The sequence below is a fragment of the Haliotis cracherodii genome, unplaced genomic scaffold, assembly GCF_022045235.1.
Source record: "Haliotis cracherodii isolate W230 unplaced genomic scaffold, xgHalCrac1.p SCAF_9, whole genome shotgun sequence".
In the NCBI taxonomy this organism is placed as follows: Eukaryota; Metazoa; Mollusca; class Gastropoda; order Lepetellida; family Haliotidae; genus Haliotis; species Haliotis cracherodii.
The window spans coordinates 7,709,503-7,735,155 of NW_027266343.1; the positions used below are offsets into that span (position 1 = coordinate 7,709,503).

At 37.8% G+C, this 25,653-nt stretch overlaps 1 protein-coding gene across 1 annotated transcript in view; it reads right to left on the minus strand.

Moving 5' to 3' along the window:
• Positions 1-6,672: 6,672 nt before the first annotated feature.
• LOC139452234 (uncharacterized) overlaps positions 6,673-25,653 on the minus strand; it is a 131,637-nt gene continuing 112,656 nt past the window's right edge. The window contains exons 19-23 of the mRNA XM_071233634.1: positions 23,745-24,864; positions 22,608-23,303; positions 12,361-12,824; positions 10,543-10,751; positions 6,673-6,875 (exon numbers count right to left, since the gene is read on the minus strand). Coding sequence (XP_071089735.1) covers positions 6,776-6,875; positions 10,543-10,751; positions 12,361-12,824; positions 22,608-23,303; positions 23,745-24,864 — 2,589 coding nt within the window. The 3' untranslated portion in view covers positions 6,673-6,775. The remainder of the gene's footprint in view (positions 6,876-10,542; positions 10,752-12,360; positions 12,825-22,607; positions 23,304-23,744; positions 24,865-25,653) is intronic.

Consider the following 25,653-nt stretch of genomic DNA (forward strand, 5'->3'; position numbering starts at 1 on the left):
CTCAAATTTATCAATATTCCGAAAGCGATGTTCTAAAGTATGGACATGTTTACGAAATATGTATCATCAAATACTTAATGTTACAACACGGTAAGGTTGGCATATTCTTGAATATCATAACAAGATCATAAGAAAAGCTATATTTAAGCAAATCTTAACGAGGAATAGCAACAAGATTGAAATTTTACCTGATCTATTTTCGGCATTCCAAATATAAGCCATAACTTTAAAAGCAAACTAATATAAACCAAATTATTTCCATTGCCGGACAACACATGCATCTTCCAAATAGACTTGAAACACTTAAGTAGAGATATCTTTTGAATGGATAAGGCCACTTGAACCAATATTCATCTTCCAAGAGCGAATTTATCAATGACACCATTAAAACGGACACGCAGAGGACATGTACATGTATGTCCTTTCAAGGAGGCTATGTTTTCTCGGTTTGCTTATCAGCTTGTCACACACTGAGTTAACATGATGTTATTTGAAGTGAACACCTGAAAGCAACAAAACGTTAATAATAACTTGTTTATATCATTATCACAAACAGTCGACCAACCCAACACTCCCAAATATTAAATGGTCGCTCAGAAACAGACACTAATTTGCAAAATTGAGGTATTTCATATCCATAAATAACAAGCAAGTTTGTATCCTTTTCTTAAATTTTATTCAAGCAAAGCAGAGGAAAATGTAACAACCTCACAAAACAAAATTCTTCAGATGGTTTACAAGACAATAGTCCCTTCTTAGGAGTACATCACAGATCCACGTAGAGGCCGCTTTTATGAGTTCAGATTAGTTAAAGATCACATACGTGCTGGTAAGCATATTCGACGAATGTAAGATTGACATTTTCCTAAGTAATAATTTAAGCAAACCGCACACCAGAAAGAAAAATCTGAATACTAAATATGCAGTAAAATCACCTCATCCCTCTGCGATCAATGTATACCAACTTTTTACAGAAATATTGAATCTTTACTGTATTCTTGTTCAAAACAGATACTTAATGAAGTATTTAAGACATATTAGATATGTTATAGCTAAATAAAATATTTCCAGTGGGATAAGGCCATTTGCACATACATATATATATATATCTTCTTGTATCACCAATATATTATTGTATGTATATGAAAATCATCATAATACCATTACAGTTCAATTACATTATAGAGAATATTTCAACCTCAAATAATATCATCTACATGACTAAATCTGAAAACTAATATGGAATATCACAAAGTTATATTACAGGCAAATTGTAGTCAATATTGGATATAGACTATGTTTGTATGAAAAGTTTTCGTATTATCTTTCCTAATAATCATATGAACATTTGTACTGTCATCATTCCACACAACAGTTCTCCAGCTAACTGATCCATATAAATTCATTTGCATTCTCCTATCCTTGGGGATCATATGCCCAGTCTACCTATTTGGTTCTAGAAGGTTCTGCTTTCACAGTTTTGTCATATTTTATCTGGAACACATTTGCTCCTGACTGAACTAAGTGCCAAGCACCAAATCAATTGAAAGTACAACCAAAGGGTTGTGTCACTACCATTGTGTGGCTTGGTACTTGGTGAGACAAATCATGATTCAAAATTCCTGCTGCAATGCATCAGTGAAACTCAAGCATTTCGCTGTGCTTTGCCTAGCCCTTTCTTCTTGCAACTGTGCCTTTACATCCCAATAAAGTACCATCACTCATCCTCTATCTTTTACATGGAATTTGTTTTATATGATTTTTTCTTCAAATCATCAAAATACTGAATAATTTGGGTTCAGCTTGATTTTTCTTATTTTCAAACACTTCTGGAGGTGTGAATTGTTTAAGAGGCCAACAAGAGGAGCCTCTACATCAAGCCACATAATCAACTGGAAATCAAAACAATGGATCTTTTCTCATCCAATTCCAATTAAATCCCGAAGTAGGTCCTACCTGATGAACACAAACAATTTAGAAATTATTATCAAACAATCGTATTGTGAGAGCACTGCTGCTGCTGTTTAAAAGAAAAAACCCCAGTTAAATGACATTGCAAAAGCCGATAAACCATTGACCAATTGAATTAGAAACAAAACAATACTCCACACAATCAAGTCAAGGTATGTAGTCCTTTGCTGGTTACACATTAGTTACAAACAAATATTCTTGTCAGTAACATCGGTACAAAATAGATTTTAGCATCATTGATTTTTCGCCAGTGCGATAGCAGCATATCAACCTTGTGATGAGTTGTTCAGTTTGAGTCAGCAGTTTCAAATTTAGATCACTTCTTAAAAAATCCAAAATTTCACTTAGACAAACATTTATGTGAAGAAGAAAGTTACAAAATACATCACTATTGTGGAAAAGATAAATGGATGCCCATTATAGAGTCAGAGCACTACGGAACAGTTTGGGTTGTGGTTTCAGGAATATATATTTGATCAGATAATATGAGTCTTCATACAAATATGAGGTTGGTTATACTCAATAAACAAAATCAAATAGTATATTATTAATCATAACAACTTTAAATAAATTAAGGATGAATGCTGGAATAAGTTTACTGCCAACCAAACCTGAAATCGGGAATCCTTTTACCACATGCTTTAAGCTATTCTATCCAAAATAAGAAAGCCCAAGCGATGCAAGTTAGAATTATAGATTTAAAGTGAAATCATCAAAAATATGGCATAATATATAAAAAAAAGTGAATTAATTCAAATTTCAATTGTAAAGTTAGTTTACATCATCCAGATTCCAAAAACACCAATATAAGGAAATGTTAAATATTTTGAATATAGACCAGCAGACATCCTAAATGGTATCACACAAATAGTAGCTAATAACTAAATAATGGAAAGATAACAATACAGTGTATCAATAGTGAACTAATCTTCACATTAAAAAGCCGAAATGAGTTTTTTTTGTCCAAAACACAGCATAACTTATGTTAGTGTGGATAACAGGCTTATAAAAAGAAAGTGGTTAATCACATTGGTCCATACACTGAAAGTTGTGAATTCATTATTTCAATACAATATCTTTAAGAAGCTCCAGTTTTAATGAAGACAGAATTGACTTGTGGATTTAAACTTCTTCATTTTTCAGATGCTAGAACCTTTACCATATGCTAGAATATATAAGCATCTGTGAGAAATTTTGCATTGAAATCCATAAGTCAACGCTGACCTCAGTATTCAAATAACAGGAATAATCAAAATACTTTCTAGTACATAAATAAATATAACAAACATTGAAATTGGTACAAAAGGACAGCTCTATAAGAATTCAACTGCCAGAATGATAAATACAACATTCAGCTCAAGCTCTCATCTTACAAAGAGGCATGTTTTTGTTTTACAAAAGAAACTCACAGGCGTCACTTTAAAAAACCCAACAACGTTCACATGATACAATAATTGAATATATTACCAAATATCTTATTGGTACAAATACATCTTATCATAACAAAACAGCTTTTACTATCACTACAATATATTTTGCAGACCACTGTGAAATCCTTGGTTACCATGACGTCAAATGACATGATTAATCTCACAGACACCGAAGCTGGTTACTTACATTTTGTACACTCAAGACACTAGTTACTACTGTCTACTAACTGAAACAGATGGAAGAATGAATTTGGATGTTAAATAGAATCTCATGCTTCTGCTTTTTTTTATATCGAATACATCAATACTTGGCAAGCCCTCGAGTTTTTAACTTTTAACGACTGATCTTGATATATTTGATATCAAAACATTGACAATAAGAACAACATTGCTAAATGGATTGTTGCAAAAATGCTAAAAGATTAAATTTTTATGGTTTTATTCAAATGCAATTCAATTTAGCAACAATAGTATCAGACAAAATACTCTTAAGTTCAGATAAGTTGAGCAATTGAGGTTTTTCTGCAAATGAAATCATACAATCACACACATTAAATGCACTAATTGATTATAATCAATTAATGATCAGTTGAAAACAAAGATAATAAACTTTAAACCAGTTCCATTCACTACAAGGTTATAATTGTTGGCCTATGCATTTTTAACATTAATATTATATTTACCATGAATATTTACAAACAATGCATAAATTCTATCTTACCCCTTATTTACTAAGCTTTATTTACATATGGCCAAACACACTTCAAGTCATTCTGACATTTGGTGAGGACCCGTAAATGACATCTTTCTGTCCACATAACTTGTTTTGTAGTTCAAGTTTTGGGTTCCATTTCTTCCTGTAGGTATCACTTATGGAGGCAACTACCTATGAATAAAATATATTTACATGACAACACAAAAAGTATTAATTCATAACACATGTTACAGCTGATGCACACTGATCACAACACACTACACAGGCTCGACACATGATATATGTACAGTTGTTAATCAAATCCAGAATGTTATGCAATAATATGTTGTTCAGGTTTCAAACTAAAGAACATCTCTGTCAACTATTTACAGGTACCTGTTTTCATGCAATTTGTCTTAATGCTATCTTATTGAACTCTTCAAACTTAGAAGGCTTGTTAAAGGAGTTTTCACTGATCGAAGCAATGATAGGACATGCATGTCCTCCATGTGATGGACAGAAATTAGTTTGCCATCCAGTAGTTTCACAAATTCATCATCTTTAACTTTGCATACCAAAATCAGTAACGACGATTAAAAGGTAAAGATAAAATCCAAACTAAGGAAACAATGAATGTATCATAACTACATACCGGAGTTCTAATGAAATAACCTTACTCATCAATTGACTCTATGTACAACTATGTACAAATAAAAAAGAAGTACAAACACAAACTTGGAAACACGACCTGGAAACTTGGACATGCAACTCAGCATATACATATGTCTGTCAAATGGCCAAGACAACTTCCTTATCTCTGACACTTGATGCACAAACAAGAGATATCACTATGGCGTATGGAAGAACATTGTGTACATACAGCAAATATATTTTCTAAATATATGTAGGAATCTGTTGACTCTTGACAAAATGTACAATTGAAGAAAGTATGATACATGTGTAAGAAAGCTGTTTTCTGTAAATATTTACACTGGCTAAAACATAAAATGATACCATATCTACTTCACATACATATAAATATATCAGCAATATGCCAGCTGTGTATTACGTGGGGTGTAAATAATCTAGTGTAAGACAGGCAAATAGTGACTTACAAAATGTAAATAATCGAGTCTGGACCAGACAGTCCAGTGATTGATATCATGAGCATCCACGCAATTGGGATACGGTGACATCTATCAACCAAGTCAGCGGACTGACAAAATGAGAAGAATCCATCTCTGTCTGGTTAGAGAATTAGCCATGAAACTGAGCCTGACTCATTGCTCCACTTTAAGTGTTCTAAGGATTGATGCTGACCTGGGTCACTACTGGGTAGAGATTAGTGAAAGTGAGCGGTGGTACAGCTCTTGTTAACAAGACTCATATACTATTAGCCTGACATATTTCCTCGACTTTATTTAGGTATTCTGCTAGTTTTCCGTGATCTTATATCAATAAAATATTGCATTGTAATAGAAGTCCAGACATTTCTATGAAACCACTACTAGCAATTGCAGTACAACACCATGTATAAACAGTCAATTCTGTATTGAGAAGTGTTAACTTAGAATAACCTGGAAACGGCCAATTGAGTTGATTTATTTTCTGTGACTGATATATCACAAGAAATAATATTACTGTTACAAACATATTATTTTTCCACAACCATGAACCCTGCTTGTAGCATTATGGCAGCCAAACAATGGTAGGAGACAACAAGAATGGGCTGAATAAAATTCAAGTGTTTCTTAAACAATGGCAATACATAAATGCTGTATAATTACTGACAATGGGTTATCCTACGCTCTAAACTCTACACAGTATTTTTTAGCAGAACTGTTATTTACAAATGTTAGATTTTAAGTTACACATACATGGAATACAGACTGTTTTGTTAAGGCATAGCATAATGTACCCACAATATAACCATGATAGTTACTTAGAAAGTACTTTTTCATTAGAACATCACACACAAAGGTCAACATTAACACAAGTGGTGACTTTCTAAATCTGTTATCTTGAAACTAATGCATGTAAACATGTGACACTGATAAGATAAAATTCCATATCCATCAACACATTGTGAAATAAATCATGTTTTGCAAGGATTGGGCATATATTTTGAATAACACATCTAATCACAAGGTCTCATGACTTTTAAAGTTGACCAATAAAACAGTAAAACACTCATAAGTCCCATTCCTGTAGGTGTGATGTGATGATTGGTGCAAGGTTATCATAACTAAGTAGAAACTATATAACATAATTTAGCTATCATACATAAGCAACATTGGAATACAATTTGTAGTACATGTCTATACACAGAATATATTCTAGGGACGTTACACATAATATCTTGGTAGGGAACACCACTTTTGCACATAATATACGACAACACACTGTGGGATACCTGTCCACCTATTTTGGGAATAATTAGGTACTAAGATAAGGGATTTAAGTTCAGGGACCTGCAACAGACTGTGCAGCTACATGTATAATGTCAACAGTAGTAATTGCTCTGATATAGACATCTCAAATGAAAGAGTGAATAACAAAGACAACTTTTATGCTTCTATTGGCAACAGAGTTGCAACATGATGGTAAGTAAATTGACTTCCAACACTGAACACTTGTTGAAAATGATGAGAAATCTCATTGTAAAGGGTACATAGAACCCTCACACTGGTGTGCTCCAGTCAATGTCCGCCTCAGTCACCCCTTTAGCGGCAAGCTCCTCCTGGACTCTCTTCAGGTAATCTGGGTCTGGGTAGCCAAAACTAGAGAACAAAGAAAATATGCTAACAATGTGACACTTCAATGACAGCATAGCAACTAAAAAGCAGAAATGTGAAGGACCTCTGCTTGATTACCTTAAGATTGACTGATCTGGCTGGATAGAGAAATTCATGGAATGTTTTTTTTGTCTGACATCATTTTTTCAGTGTCATAACAAGTGATCTTTCGACCATCAACCTCGGTCAATTTCATGAATATTCATACACATAACAATTAAACTACATGTCTTGCCCTAATTGTTCATGAATATGACCTTGACATTGTAGATATCCATGACACCTGGCACCTGAGGTCACCCAAAATCTCATCACATCCAAAACCTACAGATCATGTATAACTTTTGCCATAAAGACTGACATTACTGTTGTAATACTTCAATGTTAATACTTATGCAATGATATAACAATTCCTTGGATAAATATATATATATATACTGGTACACTTACACAAAACTCACTGATATTGGTCTAATGTTTCCTCAAATGTTGGCATGCTGATATTGGTCCAACACTATATATGAACTTCACTAATCTTACAATAAATATTTTATTTAATAATTCTTTAGAAAATAACAAAAACAACCCATGAAAGCTTTGTTTGATAAATAACAACACTCTTTACTTGTCTTTTGTTCAACCAAATGACAATACATATTTCCCATTATTTTGTTGTTCTGCGTGTTCACAACGACCCTGAAGGTGCCAAATTTAGTTTTTGTTTGGTAGACACTTGTCAGTGTCTTGAGGAATTATTTCTGATGTTTTTTTCATGAGAAGTGCGTAATACTGTCACATTTATCATTCGTTCACTCAACTAGGCAAACTGCACATGGTCACCCAATGGCAATATGAGGGTGTTTGCCCCACTCCTTTTGCAGCGCCTGGCCAAGTTTAGCCAACATGTTAGATGACCCACGATGTTGCGGCACACGTCTCCCAATCAGACATATTCAATGGGGGAAAGGTCTGGGCACATTGCTGGCCATAGAATTCTGTTGAAGTTGTGCTGCTGGAGGTGAGCATTAACGATTCGTGTAAGGTGAGCATGGAAGTTGTCGTCCTGAAAGACAAAACATCGTCCCACATGCCTTGTGTATCAGTATGTTGTCCCGATGGTAATGTCCCGTGACCCTTCCTTGCACAATATGGAGTAGGGTTCAGACAGCTATAGTTAAAGTGACAAAACCCTTTCCATACTCATAAGAAATATCTACCAAACACAGAGTCGACTGAATGATTCTGACTATATCATGAGCATGTGTTTATGAATCATTATCAAATGGTGATGATACCAGGTGTTTGCGAAAAGGTGAATGTATCCTGCCCCGTTGGTGCCAGCCAACACCATAACTGATCCACAACTAAATTTGTCATGAGGTCTCAGGTTGACATTGGCTTGACGTCCATTTTGATGTCATCAGACACAAACACGCCTATCAAGGAAGTCCAAAGTAGATGGATGATCTGAATGACACGTGAACAGCGACGATTACCCCCAGTTTGGAGTACACCATTGATGTCTGTTGGCAAAATAACAATTTGTAAAAGGCGTCACAACACATGGCATGGAGATGAGCCTTACCCATAACTCATAGCCTGATGACAGTTTTCAGCAATTTGATTTGCTGTTTCAACTCGATTTCGTGGCTTGGTTTCGGATCAACTGATCCTGTACTCTTTGTCATTGACCTGCAATGCCCTGAACAGGGTCAAGCATCAACATTGTGGGTTTGCTGGTACCTGTTCTATAGTCCGCAAATCACAGACTGTGAAACATAGAACACATTGTCCACTGCACGCTGACTCCTGCCAGTTTCAAGCATGCCAATATCCCGTAGATGCTCCACACATTGCAGACAACACATCGCTAGTTCAGACACAAACAATGAATGAAATCAAGTAAATCACAACAGTATTATAAGCAGAATTAATAAGATTGTCAGGTATAACAGTCCAAAGAGACAAATCAACCGTCCTTGAATGTGTCAAAATAGGGAATGACACCCTTAGTGTGGCACTAGTTCGTGAGGCATGTGCAAACTATAAGATGTGTTTTGGTGTAAAGTTTTACAGACATAAAATTTCTTGCATATGATGTTTGACGTTAACATTTACTTTTTGTTCTCATACTTGGAGTTAGTATTTATATTTCATAATCCCTTACACTATTATTTTCTTAAAAGGAATATATCGGGTAAAAGAAGTTAACTTCATCTAATTAAATCCCAAAAAGCAGAAGCTGCAGATGATAGCACCCTCAAAGAAGACGATTTAAGACAAAACTGAATCATTCTGTGCCTTTCACATGAAACCGATATATGATCTGCACATAAATTATCATGTGCACATTTGCACTCTAATTTACAAAATCTGATAGCTTGCAAATATAATGCAAAATGAGAGTTAAAACATAGATGATGAATAATAATTTTATACAGTGTTGACAGAATCCAGTGGAGTACCAGTACATATATTGTTTAAAATAAAATGCTAAATTCATTAAATCAATACTCTGCAAAAAAACCCCCCGCAAAAGTAGCAAAATTGTAAATATCTGACAAGAGTGTTCCCGAAATCCATACAAAATTAAAACCAAAAATGTATTGGTCATTTCTGCATGGACTGGTATTGATTTGTGTGGAAAGAATGAGGTACTGCCGACATTTGGTGAAAAAGAAATCGCAAAAACAACCATGTGAGAGCCTGGTGCCGAAACACACCAACATGACATGCACTTGCAACATCTCTTGCTGGGCTATAAAAACTTGGGTTTTCATTTGTATGCAATCACAATCCTATAGCAAATGAACAGTGAAAACATGCCATGGCTGATGGAAGCCCAAGGAAACAATCTGGTTGACCACATATCACTACTAGAGCACAGGACAGATTCATGTGGCTACGTCACTTACGTGAAAGAACCCCCACGGCTACCTCTACAAGTATGGCAGTGGATTGCGTAGGATATCAGATAGAAAGAAACCACTTCTGTGCTGAAGGTATTCGCTAGACGACCAGTTTGTGGTGTCAATTTGACAGACCTGTTTTTATATAGCAAGTATTTCAGCAACAACCACAGAACCTCTGACAGTTGGCACAAGCACTGCAAGCACAGTGTCTGATTCCTCTGGCCACAATTCGCTTCCATGGGACGACAATGCCAGTCAGCATTGGACTCTTTTTGAGACCATACAAGATATTGAGAACAGAGCTTCACCTTGAAAATCTACTGGTCCGTGTGAACCATATGGAACATGGGTCAATCGATTAACATCTGTTTATTATGATATAAAAAATATACATCTATAATAACTTTTGTGTTTCTTTTTTGTGTGCAGAGTATACATGCACAGTTATGTTCTTTGAATGACTTATGTGAGCAGAGATGATTGAAAACATATCTCATGAATTTTATGATGCTCTTGTAGTTTAATATCACACTAAAATGCTTTGAAGCCAAGAACACCACCAACAATGAATAGCACACAAAACACCCAGTACAAACAATGTTGGACCAATATCATCTTCCAACATTGGACCAACATTAAAAGCGTGACACTGATATAAAATCATTGTATTTGCTGGGTTATCTAATTTTTCTGTTTCATAACTAATTGAGCTGCAGAAATTTACCAACATTTAAACTTACTTTCCAAAATATGATGTCTTGTGATGGATATCATTCCATGTAACTTTATTCTCCACACCAGTTGTGACAGATCTGCCGACAGTAAATGTCAAGCGTCTGTCAAATGCCACCTTCAACAGATGAAGAACTTTTCTCCCCCTCGCTGAATCTGGTAGATAGCAGGTCCAAGAAGCTCCAATATATCGTTTGCCTGGATTGGGGTGTTCTTCCTGTAAAAACACAATTTAGCTATCTAAAGTTTATTAATTAATTTCTATTTTGGGTGTATGGTGCCTCTTGGGTGTCAAAATAATGATTTGAGTCCCAAAAGTATAATTGCAGTTAACACGTAACACTACAACAATGACTGTTACTTCCTCTTAAAAATGTGTATCATATTGTATTGTTTTCTTATGAATGGTGCCACTAATGTGTGAAGTGTGTTTTGGGACAGCTGGACATGAATTTAGAGTGGCCATAACTTTTAAATGTAGAAAAGTTCTAACATCATTTTGTTTGACCCATCTTATATGGGAATAGACTACCGTATTTTGATGTGTATAAGGCACATTTTCCCCAATATATTAACACTGTGTGGAGGGGGTGCACATTGTATATGCATGTAATACGTCTTGGTTTTACTATCTCCAAAAGCAAAGAAAGAATTGATGGCATGCCAACAAATCTTAAGTGAAGCATGCAAATTAGTCGCTAAACATCGCTAGACATAATGATTTACAAATTCAATGGTATTTGAGAACTGTATGACGGACAATGTTTCATTCGCAGAGATTAAGATTACATGTTTTTTCTCGTAAAATAAGCTGGAAATAGCAATCCGCTGTTCACACATTTTCTCCCCTATCTGTGGGTGATTTAGTTTATAAAATACTTATGTCATGGCCAATATCATAATTGAAAAGAAATTTCAATACAGTTACAGGAAGAACGAAGACATTGTATCTCTAACGACTAATGTTCGTTTCAAGGCAAGTTCATGGTGAGTTGATGTGATTTGCTGATCAGTTCATACACAATTTCGCTGAAATTAAAGTAAACAAAATTGAATTGAATGAAATCTTGGATAAAAGTAATATAATGGATTACAATGTAAGTCCAGATACACAATGAACACTAATATAGCCAAATAGTGTAATAACAGGACTAACTATACATCCTTAAGTATGCTTCTTCTTTGCTCACATTAACGTCTTTGCATTGTGAAATTTAATCAAGGCTCCTTGAAAGAGTGTATTATGCAAATATTCCAAATCCAACTGTAGTCCAGTACTGTATTCCAGTATTTTACTCATCAAGGGATACATTATATAGGGAGGCCCTTTCCCAGGGTGATTGTACACAATTGTTAATTGGTTACATACAAGTTTGAACAACCCCCCAAAACAGAACAAAACAGCCTGCCTGCACTATATTTTCAAAAGCCATTGCCTGAGAACAAATTCTTTTCTTTTTTAAGCCGAACAGGAAATACAAGTGAAATTGTAAATCATACCAACTACATGTAGTAAAAACGCAAAATGATTCAGATTTCCATTGTTCAAGTTTGTTATCTCCTGTTTGTTCACCTGAATCAATGTGTTATAGTATTGACTGCCTGTTATAGAAATCTTTACAAAATAGCACTTTGTTTTATATTAACTGAAAGTTTGCTAGTTTTAACTATACACAGACACAAGAATGTTGTTGCCATCAACATCAACATATTGCAAAGAAACCATTTTGGGAATCATCCATGCTAATTTTCTGCTTCAATATTGCATCAAACCTGTAAAACAAAACATGCATTCCCCATTTGTATTGATTACACATATCACTTACTGTTTGAATTCCATTTGGAATGTTGTATCTGATAGAAATCGTTCCATCATATGGATGTCCCATGAGATGATTGTAATTGTTCACACTCACTCTCATTTCACCTTCTGGCATGGTTCCTGACACTGGCCCATAAATGGCACCACAATTTGGACACACAGGCTTGTAATTGTTGAAGTAGTGATCAATACATCCACTACAGAACCTGTGCCCACACTTTAGTATTTTGGGATCTGTGCAGGTGTCCTTGCAGATTGAACACTCTTTTTCCCCTCCAGTAGCTCCAGCAACATCTATGTCCATAGTCTCCTCTTGTGATTCCAGGGTGAGACAAGAATCAAATATTTTCTTCAGACTTGCTATAACCTTTGGATTTTTATCAATCATGTGGATTTCAGGTAATTTCAATTCCTTCATAGTTTCTGTGGTAACGTTACAGAATGTCTTGGCAAAACCTTCAAGGTTAACTGAAATAACAAAAGTCTTTCTCAATCACTCAGAAAAGAAATGTTTCAATACAGTGATTAAATAATTTCAGACCTATTGGAGGTTTCTGGTCTAGTTGTCATTGTCTGTACACTTAAATTTTGATGAATTTTACAACAAAATAAAAAATAATAACAGAGCAACAACGCTCTATAGCTCACAACTGAATAAATAATTCAAGAAGCTTTGGCTTGTTAGAGTAACAAACATCTGCCTCCATTAAACTCCCTGTATAGTCGACAGTAGATCACTGGTCCCTTATGATTCTACCCACTAATATTTGTTGAAAACTGATACATAGCATCATTAGATTTATCATTATATTTGCTGATATTCATATTTGTGACGTAATCAGATGTTCTAATGCCATGTATCAGGCGGTCATTTCTAGTTCTGATGTCACTTCCAGTCATCCTGTCATTTCCATTTCTGAACCAGCTACATGTATATCGTGGAGTAAAATAGTTCCTCAAAAAGAGAGGTGACATAGGCGTATGGATGCACAACTTGCTCTTCAGAAACATCTTAAGCAGCACGTGTGTTCAAATCATATCCTCATTAGATTAGAAAGGTCTGTAAAGAACTACCTCAGTAAGTCAGTCACAATGACAGCGCGTCGTAATACATTTACATCAAGTACAAGATGTCAAAATGGCCGACACGATAAACGTGACGGGAGAGATTTCCGAAGTAGTTAATGAACGTGTGGCGGTTACATGTGCTAGTCATCATTGATCAACTGGCCGATCATTGAAAGGTGAATAAAGATGCGTCAAACAGACACTAAGGTAAATTCATAGATTGCTGGAGACGGTCAAAGTCAGCCTAGGCACGGATCGAGTCGACACTACGATGGTGTAGATGTACATTTCATCGTTTGTTCATTAGGATAGGCCGCAGCGAGTATATTCGTGAACAATCATGCAGTCACGCTCTCTGACATTTCTCGATGTATACTGAAACGCTGAGACCAAGAATAAAGGTTCTAAATGATCAGAAAGAACGCTTATGTGTGTTTTCGTGCTAGGGAATTCCCAGGGGTTTCCCCAGGAATGTGGAGGTAGTCCGTCAGTGTTTACGTCATTTCAAGAACACGGTCATGTGAAAAATGTATGAACGTCAAATTGTGTCGTTCATACACTTATGAACATCAATTTCGCGGTCATGTGACCGCTCTCTCGTCCAATGGATAAAGCCGTATATCGTGTAAACTTCAAATTAAAAAATTATTTCCAGTTATGACGTCATTTCTGGTAAATCTGATATCAATGCTTGTGACTTCGGGCATGATTCAGTTATTACCCTACACTCAGCAGCTAATAATGAGCACACGGCCTACTTACCTTCTGAAGCTGCTGCTGTTGTATCCTCACCCTACTCTCCTTTTTTCCATAAGAGGAAATCTATTTAGATATGAAAGTTTGAATTGCCTATAAGGGACCTTGGGAATAGATCCCTTGTAAGTCTGTTACAGGAATATAGAAGTTTGTGAAAGTGCTGTGAGTACCCAATAGGAAGCTGAATACTACTTGTTCTAATGATACATTTGTCCATAGGGCAAGGATCGTAGCAAATGCTCTTATTTCTGAGCTGAACAGGAACCAAGAATGAGAGTAGAATCTTGGGCTTATTGCCAACTTGCAGCAAAAGTGGACAGGAGCCAGCCTACAACTATGGCTTAAGTGACATCTTTGTCGGAATGAGTCTTGCGACAGATGAACAATCTCTTCCTATGTATTGTGTATGGGTTTGATGCAGCTGGATATTACCTGACACCCCGAATGGGACAGAGGTCCACAATCTGGATGTCCTAAAGTTGGGGCTAAGGCAGAAATGGTGTAATGTTTGTGGCCAAATGGACCAAGAGAAGACTGATTCTTTGAGATGAATCCAGGGAGCCATCTGATGGTTATATTGTGCTCAAGTCATTAGCATGAGTGAGACTTAAATAGTCCGAACATGAATTTCCGAAATCCAGGTGCTGCAGCCACGGCAAGAAGAAAAGCAGCTTTTCATGCTTTTGATGCAAGGTAGCTATGGCAAAAGGTCCATTACATTCTGCTAGGAGGGCAGATAGTACAATGGAGAGTTCCATTTTTGAAAGATACTGGGTGATCGCACATTCTCCAAAAGAAAATATTGCACGAGTCTGTTTAGAATAGGATGATTCACGACAGATAGTCCATCGTGTTGTAAAACAGAATACAGTGCCGAGCTATAGCCCTCTAAGATGCAAACTTGTCTTGATAGTGCACTTTCCATCACAGCTCTATCATGGGTTTGTTGCTGCTTTATCTATCAAACCTTGTCGTTGTCTCCAGCGGTTGAATTTGTCCCATCTGTTGTCATTGAGGGAGGATGACCTTGCAACTGCTGTAGAGGCAGACTCAGAGAAGATGGAGGGCTGCGTCTTTTTTGTGTTAACTTCCAGGCTGTTAAATGAAAACTAGGTAGATTGTTGAAGAATATGTCCAAACTGAGCAGATTATGAAGATATGGTATGTGGATAGGACCCCCATAAACAGTGGAAATAGTCTGTGAAACCATGTCATGCTTGACCATACTGGAGTTATGAAGATGGTCGAACTATCTGTGTTCTCTGGCTTCCTAATTACCTTGATTAGGAGCGACCAAGGTGCAAATTCATATCCAAAGAGACCTCTACAAGCCATCAATACTGTATCCACTTGGATAGCCATCAGGTCTTGTATTGGGCTGTCATAAACCGGTAGTTGGTTGTGCAGACAGGTCACGAAGAGATTGTGGCGTGTCCCATAGTGGGGTTCTCCGGGCAGATGCCTTCAGATGAAATGACCATTAGTCGTCGACATTCTCCCTCCACGAGAAAGGCTGTCCGCTGGGATGTTGAATTTCCCTGAAAGATGTCTTACATCCATCCACCAGTCTGGCAAGACAAACAATCTTGTAGTCTTGTTCATCAAGGAGCTGGATTTGGTTCCTCCTTGTTTCTGGATGTACCAAGTCTTGAGGGTGTAAAGGTTTGCCTTCATCTCTGGGCAGTTGATGTGTAGTTCTTCTTTGGAAGCATTCCACAAGCCCTGGATCTTGAGATTGTACATGTGGGCTCCCCAACCTGTGTCAATGGCATCTGCAAAAAGGTGAAGGTGATAATGACCGCAATGTCGGGAAGTGTAATGCCCTTCATGATGTCATCTCTATGAGTCCACAAACCGAATTCCAGTATCAGATCATGTGGCATCATTGCAAGAGAGACCAAGGTCTGCAATCACAGTGTGTTGATCCAGGTTTGGAGTGGCCATAATCTCAATCTCTCTCTGTATGTCATGTCTTGGAAGAGATCATGTGGGTTGAGTAGGTACAGAAGTGCAGAGATGTCCAACTAGTAGTTGAAATTAGGCCCCGATGTTCACCATGTTCTGTGCTGGTACTATCTCTGACTTGTTTGACATCATGTTTTGATGGATCTGAGATGTGTCTTAATCTGCTGCGAGAAAATCATCCAGGTAACCATGCTGCAAAGTTGGTGATGTGAGCCATGATCCTGGTGAATGGACAAGGTGCGATTGATATTCCAAACAAAATGACTTGGAACTTGTTGCATCTCCCGTTAACGTCACTGAGTAGATACCTTCACGACCCCAGATGAATGGATTCATGGAAATGAGGCATCTTGCAGGTCGAGGCAGATTAACCTATCTTCTGTTTAGAGGGTTGAATGTAACTCATCATTAAAATGTAACGACGCCTTTTAGGGCAAGCGTGTCTTGAGGAAGTAATGTAAGTGTCAATAATTCTTTTATCGAAGATGCACAAGAGACAAATACAAAGGATTCATTATGAACACAGGTGCAGAAGTAGCCAGAATCACAGGTGCAGGGAGGCAGATTGCAGGAAAAATAGGAGGTGAGGGATAAACATTGTGGATGGCAGATGCAGGAGGATCCACAGTCATGGACTTTGGATCGCAGGACTGCACAAGTGCAGAAACTGCAGGGGGCGCAGACTCAGTGAAGCAGCATGCATTGGTACGTTATCATAAACGTTACAGGCTGATGGGGTGTCTTACTACAGCTTCTCAGTAGACAGGCAACATCTAAGAATCCCAATCATGTCTTATAAATCCATAGGGTAGAATGCAAATCAGATATTGGAAGGCCGGGTATTGATCATCTTGGGAGGCTCAGACATAACATAAACCATAGAAACAGCACATTTCAAAGGTACAAAAAAAAAACAAGTGACACGACTAAAACACCCAGATGCAACCAAAGAGTTGGAAACAAATCACTAAAACTGTGAATGTTTTGGAGATATATGAAAGAGGCTAAAGAACATAAACGTTGAGAAGCATGACAATATTGAAGAAGGGAAGTACTGAAGGCCTTAATAGCAGGGTGTTTTGGCCTCCATCAGGCATTGAGATGAAAGAATAATGCAGAATGTAATAACAAGCTAATGTAAATATTTTTTTCAATGCCTTAATCACAATGAGTTACCTTGACCTTCATTGCCATCAAATCACATGCGAAAACATTACTTGTTGCAAAATAAGGTGGTGTTACAATATTACTAGGAGATTTCCATATCATACAGAATATATTTTCATGTGTAAATGATCTTCACATTTGACACATTCATGACATATGATGGGTGTTATTTGCTATATAGTTTTCTTTAGCATATGAGATAGTTGCTAAAAGATATTATTCAAGTTAATCTGAAATTTCCTTAAATTTGTGCCACACTTCATTTGACTCTTAGTGACCTTGACTTTATACAGTTATTCAAGAGTTAATGCAATCAAGACCCTTCCATAATGATTATGTATACCAAGTCACGAAAATCCAATCATAACTACTCAAGTAATTGTGTAAACAAACCTATTTTGGATGCCTGAGAAAAATCTCTCCAGGGATGTATAGGAGACATATCAAATGTGAAGTCTGTAACATATGTCATCAGCACATGGCTCAGAAAAAACAAACTGTGGGGTGGATCCCAATCTCATTAAAATCAGATCTAACTTCTCGCTGCCGCTAAACCAAGATCTGAGGACATCCCATTATGGGTCACTTCAGAACGACCTTTCGCGAACATTGACCAACCACTGAAATGACAAACATCAGCCAATTAGAAACAGCTTTCTCGAGCTTTGAGGTACTCGTTTCAACCTGGCGAGTTCCATTTAAGAATACGTTTGAAAAATATGTTCGCGATTAAAATTTTGAAAACTGAACAAACGAACATTCCGGAATGTCTAATATATGGTTGAAATTTTTTGACAGTACTTCCCATGTACTGTGCAACGTCTCCTCCATTCAAATGTTTGACCCACGGAAGCGAGAGATAAACGATAATTTTGACGGAATCAGTTGTGCGGGCCGTAACTGTCGTTCGGAATACCCAGTGTTAACGTTTTCGAGGTTGCATGATGAGAAAACACATTCCAACCGTCACTTTCATGATCTGGTAAGCGATGTTTTGATTGGTTGGATGAAAGGGCATTCTGACGTCACCTGAAATGGGATTTCCTCAGAGATAGCGAGAACTAAGATCTGATTTTAATGGGATTGGGTGGAGCTCAAACTTTAGCATCCCCATCACCGCAATTTCCTCAAAGCTCTCAAAATCATAACCAATCACAATGTCTTTCCAGTCTGATAACAATATTCCAGTTGTGAGAAACAGGAGATGGGGATACACAGCCTCTGCTCTGACATAGCGAGAAGTCCTCACGATCCTCGGGGTATAACACAGAGGCCTTTATCTTGACCCAAACATGTCAGTGCGTAGAACCTCAAGGTTCTGGGACTGGAGCCTGAACACTCTTGGTCATGCTTTGAGTGAGTGAGTGAGTGAGTGAGTTGGGTTTAACGCCGCTTTTAACAGTATTCCAGTTATATCACGGCGTATCAGCTTAATGTGGGAGGAAAGCCCGAAGTGATGCAAGTCTCAGACGTTTACCACTTTGGTGAAACCCATGGGCACGGGTATTTGTGCTGACAAACCTAGAAACATAAATGGTGTGATGAAAGGGCGTTCTGACGTGACCCGTAATGGGATTTCCTCAGATCTTTGTTTAGAGATAGCGAGAACTAAGATCTGATTTTAATGAGATTGGGTGAAGCTCAAACTTTAGCATCCCCATCACCGCAATTTCCTCAAAGCTCTCAAAATCATAACCAATCACAATGTCTTTCCAGTCTGATAACAATATTCCAGTTGTGAGAAACACATGCTGCACAAATGAACCAATACTCAGATCACCTCTGCATGTAATCCACCTGATATGACTTCTCTCCTTTCTTCACTGCAACAGTTAAAGATTTAATCTCTCTCAGATGAAGGTAAGTATTCTTAATATGGATCAGTGGCCATTCTTAATCCTCAGTTCACCCAGCAGGGAATGTTGCTCACCTGGATATGTGGTAAACAGTTTAAAATGTCAACAAAGACAGACACTTAACAAAAGTTGATATTCAAATGTTTCATCCATTAATACCAGGGACTAAATACTAACACTAAAATCTATTCATTCCAACAATACATATCATCATAGGGACAAACACACATGTCAAAGTTTATCTCATTCGGTGTGGCAATTTCAGGGGAGAAGAAGTTTAGACAGCCAAATATACCTTTGAGAGAACTAAGAACTTGCTCAAAACAACATTAAACTTTAAGATACTGAGGAACAAACGGGAACACCTTGTTAATTGTTGAGCCAGGACCAAAGTGGTGGATCTATGCATAAAGATTCAGAGTGACAAAACATTCTCCACAAGACTGTATGACAAGAGGGATGACTTCAACTTTCCAATAGTCAACTTTCCCTTAATGTTGATCAATATTCCATCAGCTCCAGCCTTTGGTGTTTACATTTCACAACTTTTGAGGTACAATTGAGCATTTTCATGCTACCAAGATTTCAAAGAGCATCATACGACTTTTCCTCAGAAGTTGTTTGATCAAGGTTACAACATTCAAATGCCTCAGAAAACCTTTCAAAAAGTTTAATGGTAGACATGTGGAGGACATTTCCAAATTTGATGCATCAGTGACAAGAATCATGTCTGATGCAATTCCCTATTTTGACTTGTATCATATGGTCCCATGTTTTTTTCAGGTGAATGATTGACTTGACTTAGCATGTGTTTGTGACAGGTGCCACTGTTTGGGCAGGATATGCTCACCTTTTCGCAAACACCTGGTATAATAACTAATTGATAGTGAATCATAAACACATACTCATGATATAGTCTGAATCGTACAATCAACTCTGCTTTAAGCAGACATTTCTATTGGCTATGGAAAGGATTTTATTGCTTATTTTTTTTAGAACAGAATAGCCTGCCAGTGTGCCTTCTTTTTATTATCAATTAATTTGTACATCACTTACGGAGACATCACATAGGTAGTGGGAAGCGGATACTGTATATGACTACCAAAAACATCCCTCCACGATGGCGCTGAGGGTGCAGTTACTGTGCAGTGCCATCATGGAGGCCCACTTCTCTCGTGAGGGTTAGACATCTGAGGCGGAGGTATATCAGCAAAATTGTAGGCATGGAAGATCTTTGATTGCAACCAAAAGACCTCAGAGTTGACCACTGAGGAGATAGGGATACACAGCCTCTGCTCTGACATAGCGAGAAGTCCTCACGATCCTCGGGGTATAAGACAGAGGCCAATGGCGGGATGGTGAATAATCTGTCAGGGTGACCTGGAAGAACAACATTCAAGCCTCTAGACGAAATTTGGACGACTGGTTGGCGAATTTATGAGAACGGATGTGAGCCTTGAGACCTTGAGTTCAGAGACCACAGAAATCTTCATGCTTGTCATGGTAGCAATGACAGAGTTAAGAGCTACTTGATACATAGACAATGTTGAACCCTTGAGCTTCCTGGTAGAAAAATATGCTGAGGATATTCTGCAACTTCTGGGGAAGCAGTAGTAGGAGAGGCGATGGGCCTATCATGGCAGTATCCCTTAAAAGCTTTCCATCTATGGTCGTATAGAGCTTTGTCAAAGTATGAGCCTGAGTGATGGTCATGCAGAATTTCTTGCTGTCCTTCATCTTGACCCAAACATGTCAGTGCGTAGAACCTCAAGGTTCTGGGACTGGAGCCTGAACACTCTTGGTCATGCTTTGAGTGACCGAGTGAGTGAGTGAGTTGGGTTTAATGTTTTGGGTTTAATGGGTTTTAACAGTATTCCAGTTATATCACGGCGTGTCAGCTTAATGTGGGAGGAAAGCCCGAAGTGATGCGAGTCTCAGATGTTTACCACTTCGGTGAAACCCAAGAGCACGGGTATGGTGCTGACAAACCTAGAAACATAATCGGGCTGAACCGGGATTCGAACCCACAATCATAGGTTTCTGGCGTGCCCAAGGGACGCAACTCTGCACAGCAAATCGCGGCACCTTAGACGACTGGGCCACCATTGCCCCCTCATGCTTTGAAACCAACGTACATATCGTGTCCTGTAGCGTCGTCAACTGTCTGGCTGGATACACCCTCTGGAGTGGTGTGGATGTAGTAGGACGGTTCCTGACGAGGGGCAACCGATACCCGTCTCGGAGGAGTCAAGAAACAAAGGTGTCTTCCAAGATACCACAGTGGTGACAAAAAGTTCAAGTCTTCCGCCTCCCGGAGATGGAATTACTGGATTGACTGGAGGCCGAAGGTCCCAGGCATTTCGTAGAATGGGGGAGTCAGTTGTTGGAGACATCCCTCGGCTTGGACAAATCTCTAGAGTCCTTTGCAGAATCTACCTGCCTTTCCCAGAATCAACCCCTGGGGGTATACTCTGGGAGTTCCCAGAATCTACCCCGGGTTATAGCTAAAATCTAGGATTTGCAAACACCACAACAGTTGCAGCATAACTTGTGTGGATCCACTGGTGGAAAAATAAAACTACATTAAGACGGACGTTTAATCTGGTCCTTCCTCATAAGCTATATGTGAACTCCAGTCAAAATTTAGAAAAGAAAATAGCACGTCACAACATGGAGGCGAAGCGAAAGATGTGGCATGGGGTGTCAGGTGATCAGACTGCGTATGGTACGGTCAACAGGATTGTAGTGCATGACCTGATTGTTAGAGTGATGACTATGGTGATGTGAAGTGTGTTCAGGCAAAATTGGCTTTGAAGCTGGAAACTTTGTTTTAGGACATTTCCACTCAAGGACTGTAAGAAGGAGGCTGAAATGCATCGTTTGAAATAAGATAAGTTTAAAAAATTGTGTTTTTACTCAAAAACATATGTCTTGTTAAAGTTGCTACTGTAAGTGTTTTTGCAAATGCAAAAAAAACGATAATAGCAAATTATAGACTGGACAGATAATGGTCTCAAACAGAAATATCAATTAGCTGTAGAGATTTCGGGGGGGTAGGGGGAGGGAACAAATGGTACTTGTTTGAGACCAGGTTGTTTCCATTGAAACACAAGAAATTTAAGAAAAATTAAAACTTGAAAAATATGAAAAGACAAAAATTTACCATTTGGTCATTGCACATGTATAGTTTCATGCAAAACTATTTATTAGTTTGAGAGTTATGGCTGAGAAGCGATGCCTTGTGTGTTTGAGACCAAGTTGTTTCATGGATATGTTACAAAACAAAATTTAGAAAGATTTGAAAATAGCAAAAGGCACCAGTTAACCCACCCTACATTCTGAGACTATATCAAAATTGTTTCCATGAAAATGTAAAGAATATAATTTGAAGGGGGGTGTTATGTGGAAGGAGAGAGGGGAAGATTTATCTTCAGATTACCTTTGCCAGTTGTCAATGGGGTAAGTGCTGCTGAATCACCATTTCCATCTGATGTTTTCAGTACTCTTTTAAGAAGTTCTTGTAGATCAGCCAGTGAGAGGGAATGAACAGGCACAATGGCATGAATAATATGTTTTTTATCATTCATATTTCCTGTATGAGAACTAAAAACACACAACAAATCTTGGTGCCTATCGTCGAATTTGATGTGTCCTGTTGCTTTTGTGATAGCTGCAGAAGCACTGTTACATGGCTTGATCTGTGAGTCTTCCCAGGTGACAAGAGCATGAACACTGGCTTTCACTATATCTCCTGTATACAACTTAACCACTCCTTTTCCTTCAACACTGTATGTGTAGGATGCTGTTGCAGTTGAAACTGTATCAGGTTCTCTGACTGTATGGGTTGTTTGACCTCCATGGCGGGTAGATGAAGCTTGTCTGCCTCTACTTCTACTACGTTGACGAACTCCTTGTTTCATGTACTCATTCATAAATCTTTCCTCCTCATGTGTTGGAGAGATAGTTGAATGCATGGATTCTGAAAATGTTGAGGCTATCATTTTCAGCATACTTTCACTCTTATCAACGAAGTGAACTTCTTTCAGGCATAACTGGCTGCCAGTCCACTGTGAAAATAGTTTAGTTGCTCTCACGTATGCATCACAGCATTTTTCTTTTGGTACACGAAATATACCTACAAGTAAAGAAAAATATATATAATCATGTGACCGACCTCAGCACTGATAGTCAAGGCATCTACTGGGGGGTCAATGTATTCACAGTGATATGCAGTAAAATTAACCTATTTATTTTCACAATACAAACTAGATTATGCTTACATGATATGGTTCTTTGATCTCTTAATAAATCAGTAATTCCTTGAATCATCAGATGCTAAATACATATGTGGACAAGTTTTGGATACAAGAGTAAGAGGGTATGGTCTTATGTTCCTTGAGGCAATATTTCAGCAATATCATGAAGGTTTACACCAGGCACCAGCTCCACACATTGTACCAATGCTTTAACAACTGGGCTACCCCACCCCCATCATACATATATCAGAACATAAATAGACAGGTTCAGGTCACCTACTATTAGTTCCATCATCCTTGTCGACACTAATAATACTGACCTGAACTTATTGCAGGTATCGCCACTGTCGCAACCTTCGCATTATTAGCTTCAATAAGGCATCGCAGGATGGTTCTAAACAGGTCATATAGACACCTTTTCTTTTCGTAATCCTGATAGTCGTACCACGCTGGACCAACTGCATGAAGAACCATGCTACAGGGCATTCTGCCTGCAGTTGTTCTCACCACACCAGATACAGGGATTGGGCCATTTTTATGAACATACTGTCTTCCCTCATCATCTAAAGCATTTCCAGCAGCATCAAGTATAGCTCTGGCAACTCCACTTCCATGACTCAGATGTTTGTTTGCAGCATTGACAATGGCATCAACACTCAGCGTAGTTATATCTGCTGCATAAACAAGGACACTGATACAACCTAATTTGAAGACTTGATCATCTTGTTTATCTATCCTTTGCTCTGGTGTAGATGAAGGTTCAAGCGGATTGTTTATCACTGGCCGTGGCGTACTAGGGTTTTCAGCAAATGTTCGTTTGGCTCTACTTGATGGTTTTACCTGTCCAAATTTTACCTGAACTTTTTTTTTTGCTGCTGATAGTTCATTCCATTCCTCAGAGACTATGACCACACTCTTCTTGTCAGGACTCATCTCAACATAGACCTTGTTCTCAGACATGACCTCTTTCAGTGCCCTTTCCTTGTCAGCAGTAATTGTCCCTTGTATTGCAACTGTTTCATTGTTGAAACCAAGTATCCGTTGTTTTATCTGATTTGCTCCATGGTTGTCATGAAATAAGAGGGATAATTGTTCTGTGCCATCTGTGCTAACTAGTTCTTTTTTCTCTAAAACAGCATCTGCTAGTGGAGACACTCCAAGCAAATGGCTTGCTGCCCGATACTGAGTGCAACTCATCTTTTGCACTGTGCCTGAGTGTTTTGTATCCTTATGGCTTGGAGCTTGGAATGGAACCACATCTTCAGATGGTGTTGATGAAAACTTCTTTTCAAGGAAACTCTCTGCGGCAATAATTTGAGCAAAGTTGCCCTGAACAAATGCATCATTACTCAGTGGCATTCCAGTTGCCCTTTTGAATTCTTTCTCATTGATCTGATCTCTTTCCTCTGGCGTTATTTCAAGAGTAGCTCTCCTTGATAACTGTAAAGGAAAAAAGCAATAAGTTCTCATCATCTATACTTATAAAGTAACCACACTGTAACAAATAAATAGTGCCATGGCACTGCAGCTTACCTGGATAAGAATAATCAACAGTTGAAAATATCAATTAAGACAAGACATTCAGCAAAAGTTGCTGTCAGCAAAGACATTCAAATATTTTCTCAGTAAACAAGACATGATGTCATCATGAGGAGAAACTTAATTGCCAAAGTTTAACTCCATCAGTAGGGCAATTTCTGAGAAGAAACAGTTTACAGAGAATAACAAGTATTTAGACAGAATTAAAAGAGCACGGTCAAAATTCAAATAATGTCAAATATGGAACATATGAGTTGAGTCCGTGTACTAAAGAAAACTCAGTACTAACAAAAACGCAGTACTAACTAACTAAATTTTGATTGACAATGTGGCTGCTGTGAAGGTCATATTGAAAAAATTAGATTTAAACAAAGTGGTGGCCAAGGAAACTTCTGCTTTAGTGTTTACAGTTAAAAACAAATGTTGGGAATGCAAAATCAAATCATAAAAGAAAAACATACTACTGACTGATCATACACCAATAACAAAATAGAGACACAAGTCTCTGTAGCTCACACAACTAATAGTCATGAGCACTTAGCAACTTCTTGTTTGATTTTGTAATATTTTAACAAAAACAAACTCCTATTCACAATGATTGGAACAAGTTAAGATTTCATTTTGAGGAACCTGCATGCCAAGTTTCAGCAGTCAGTTTCTAATAAGATATTAAGAGGTCAGTGTTGGGTT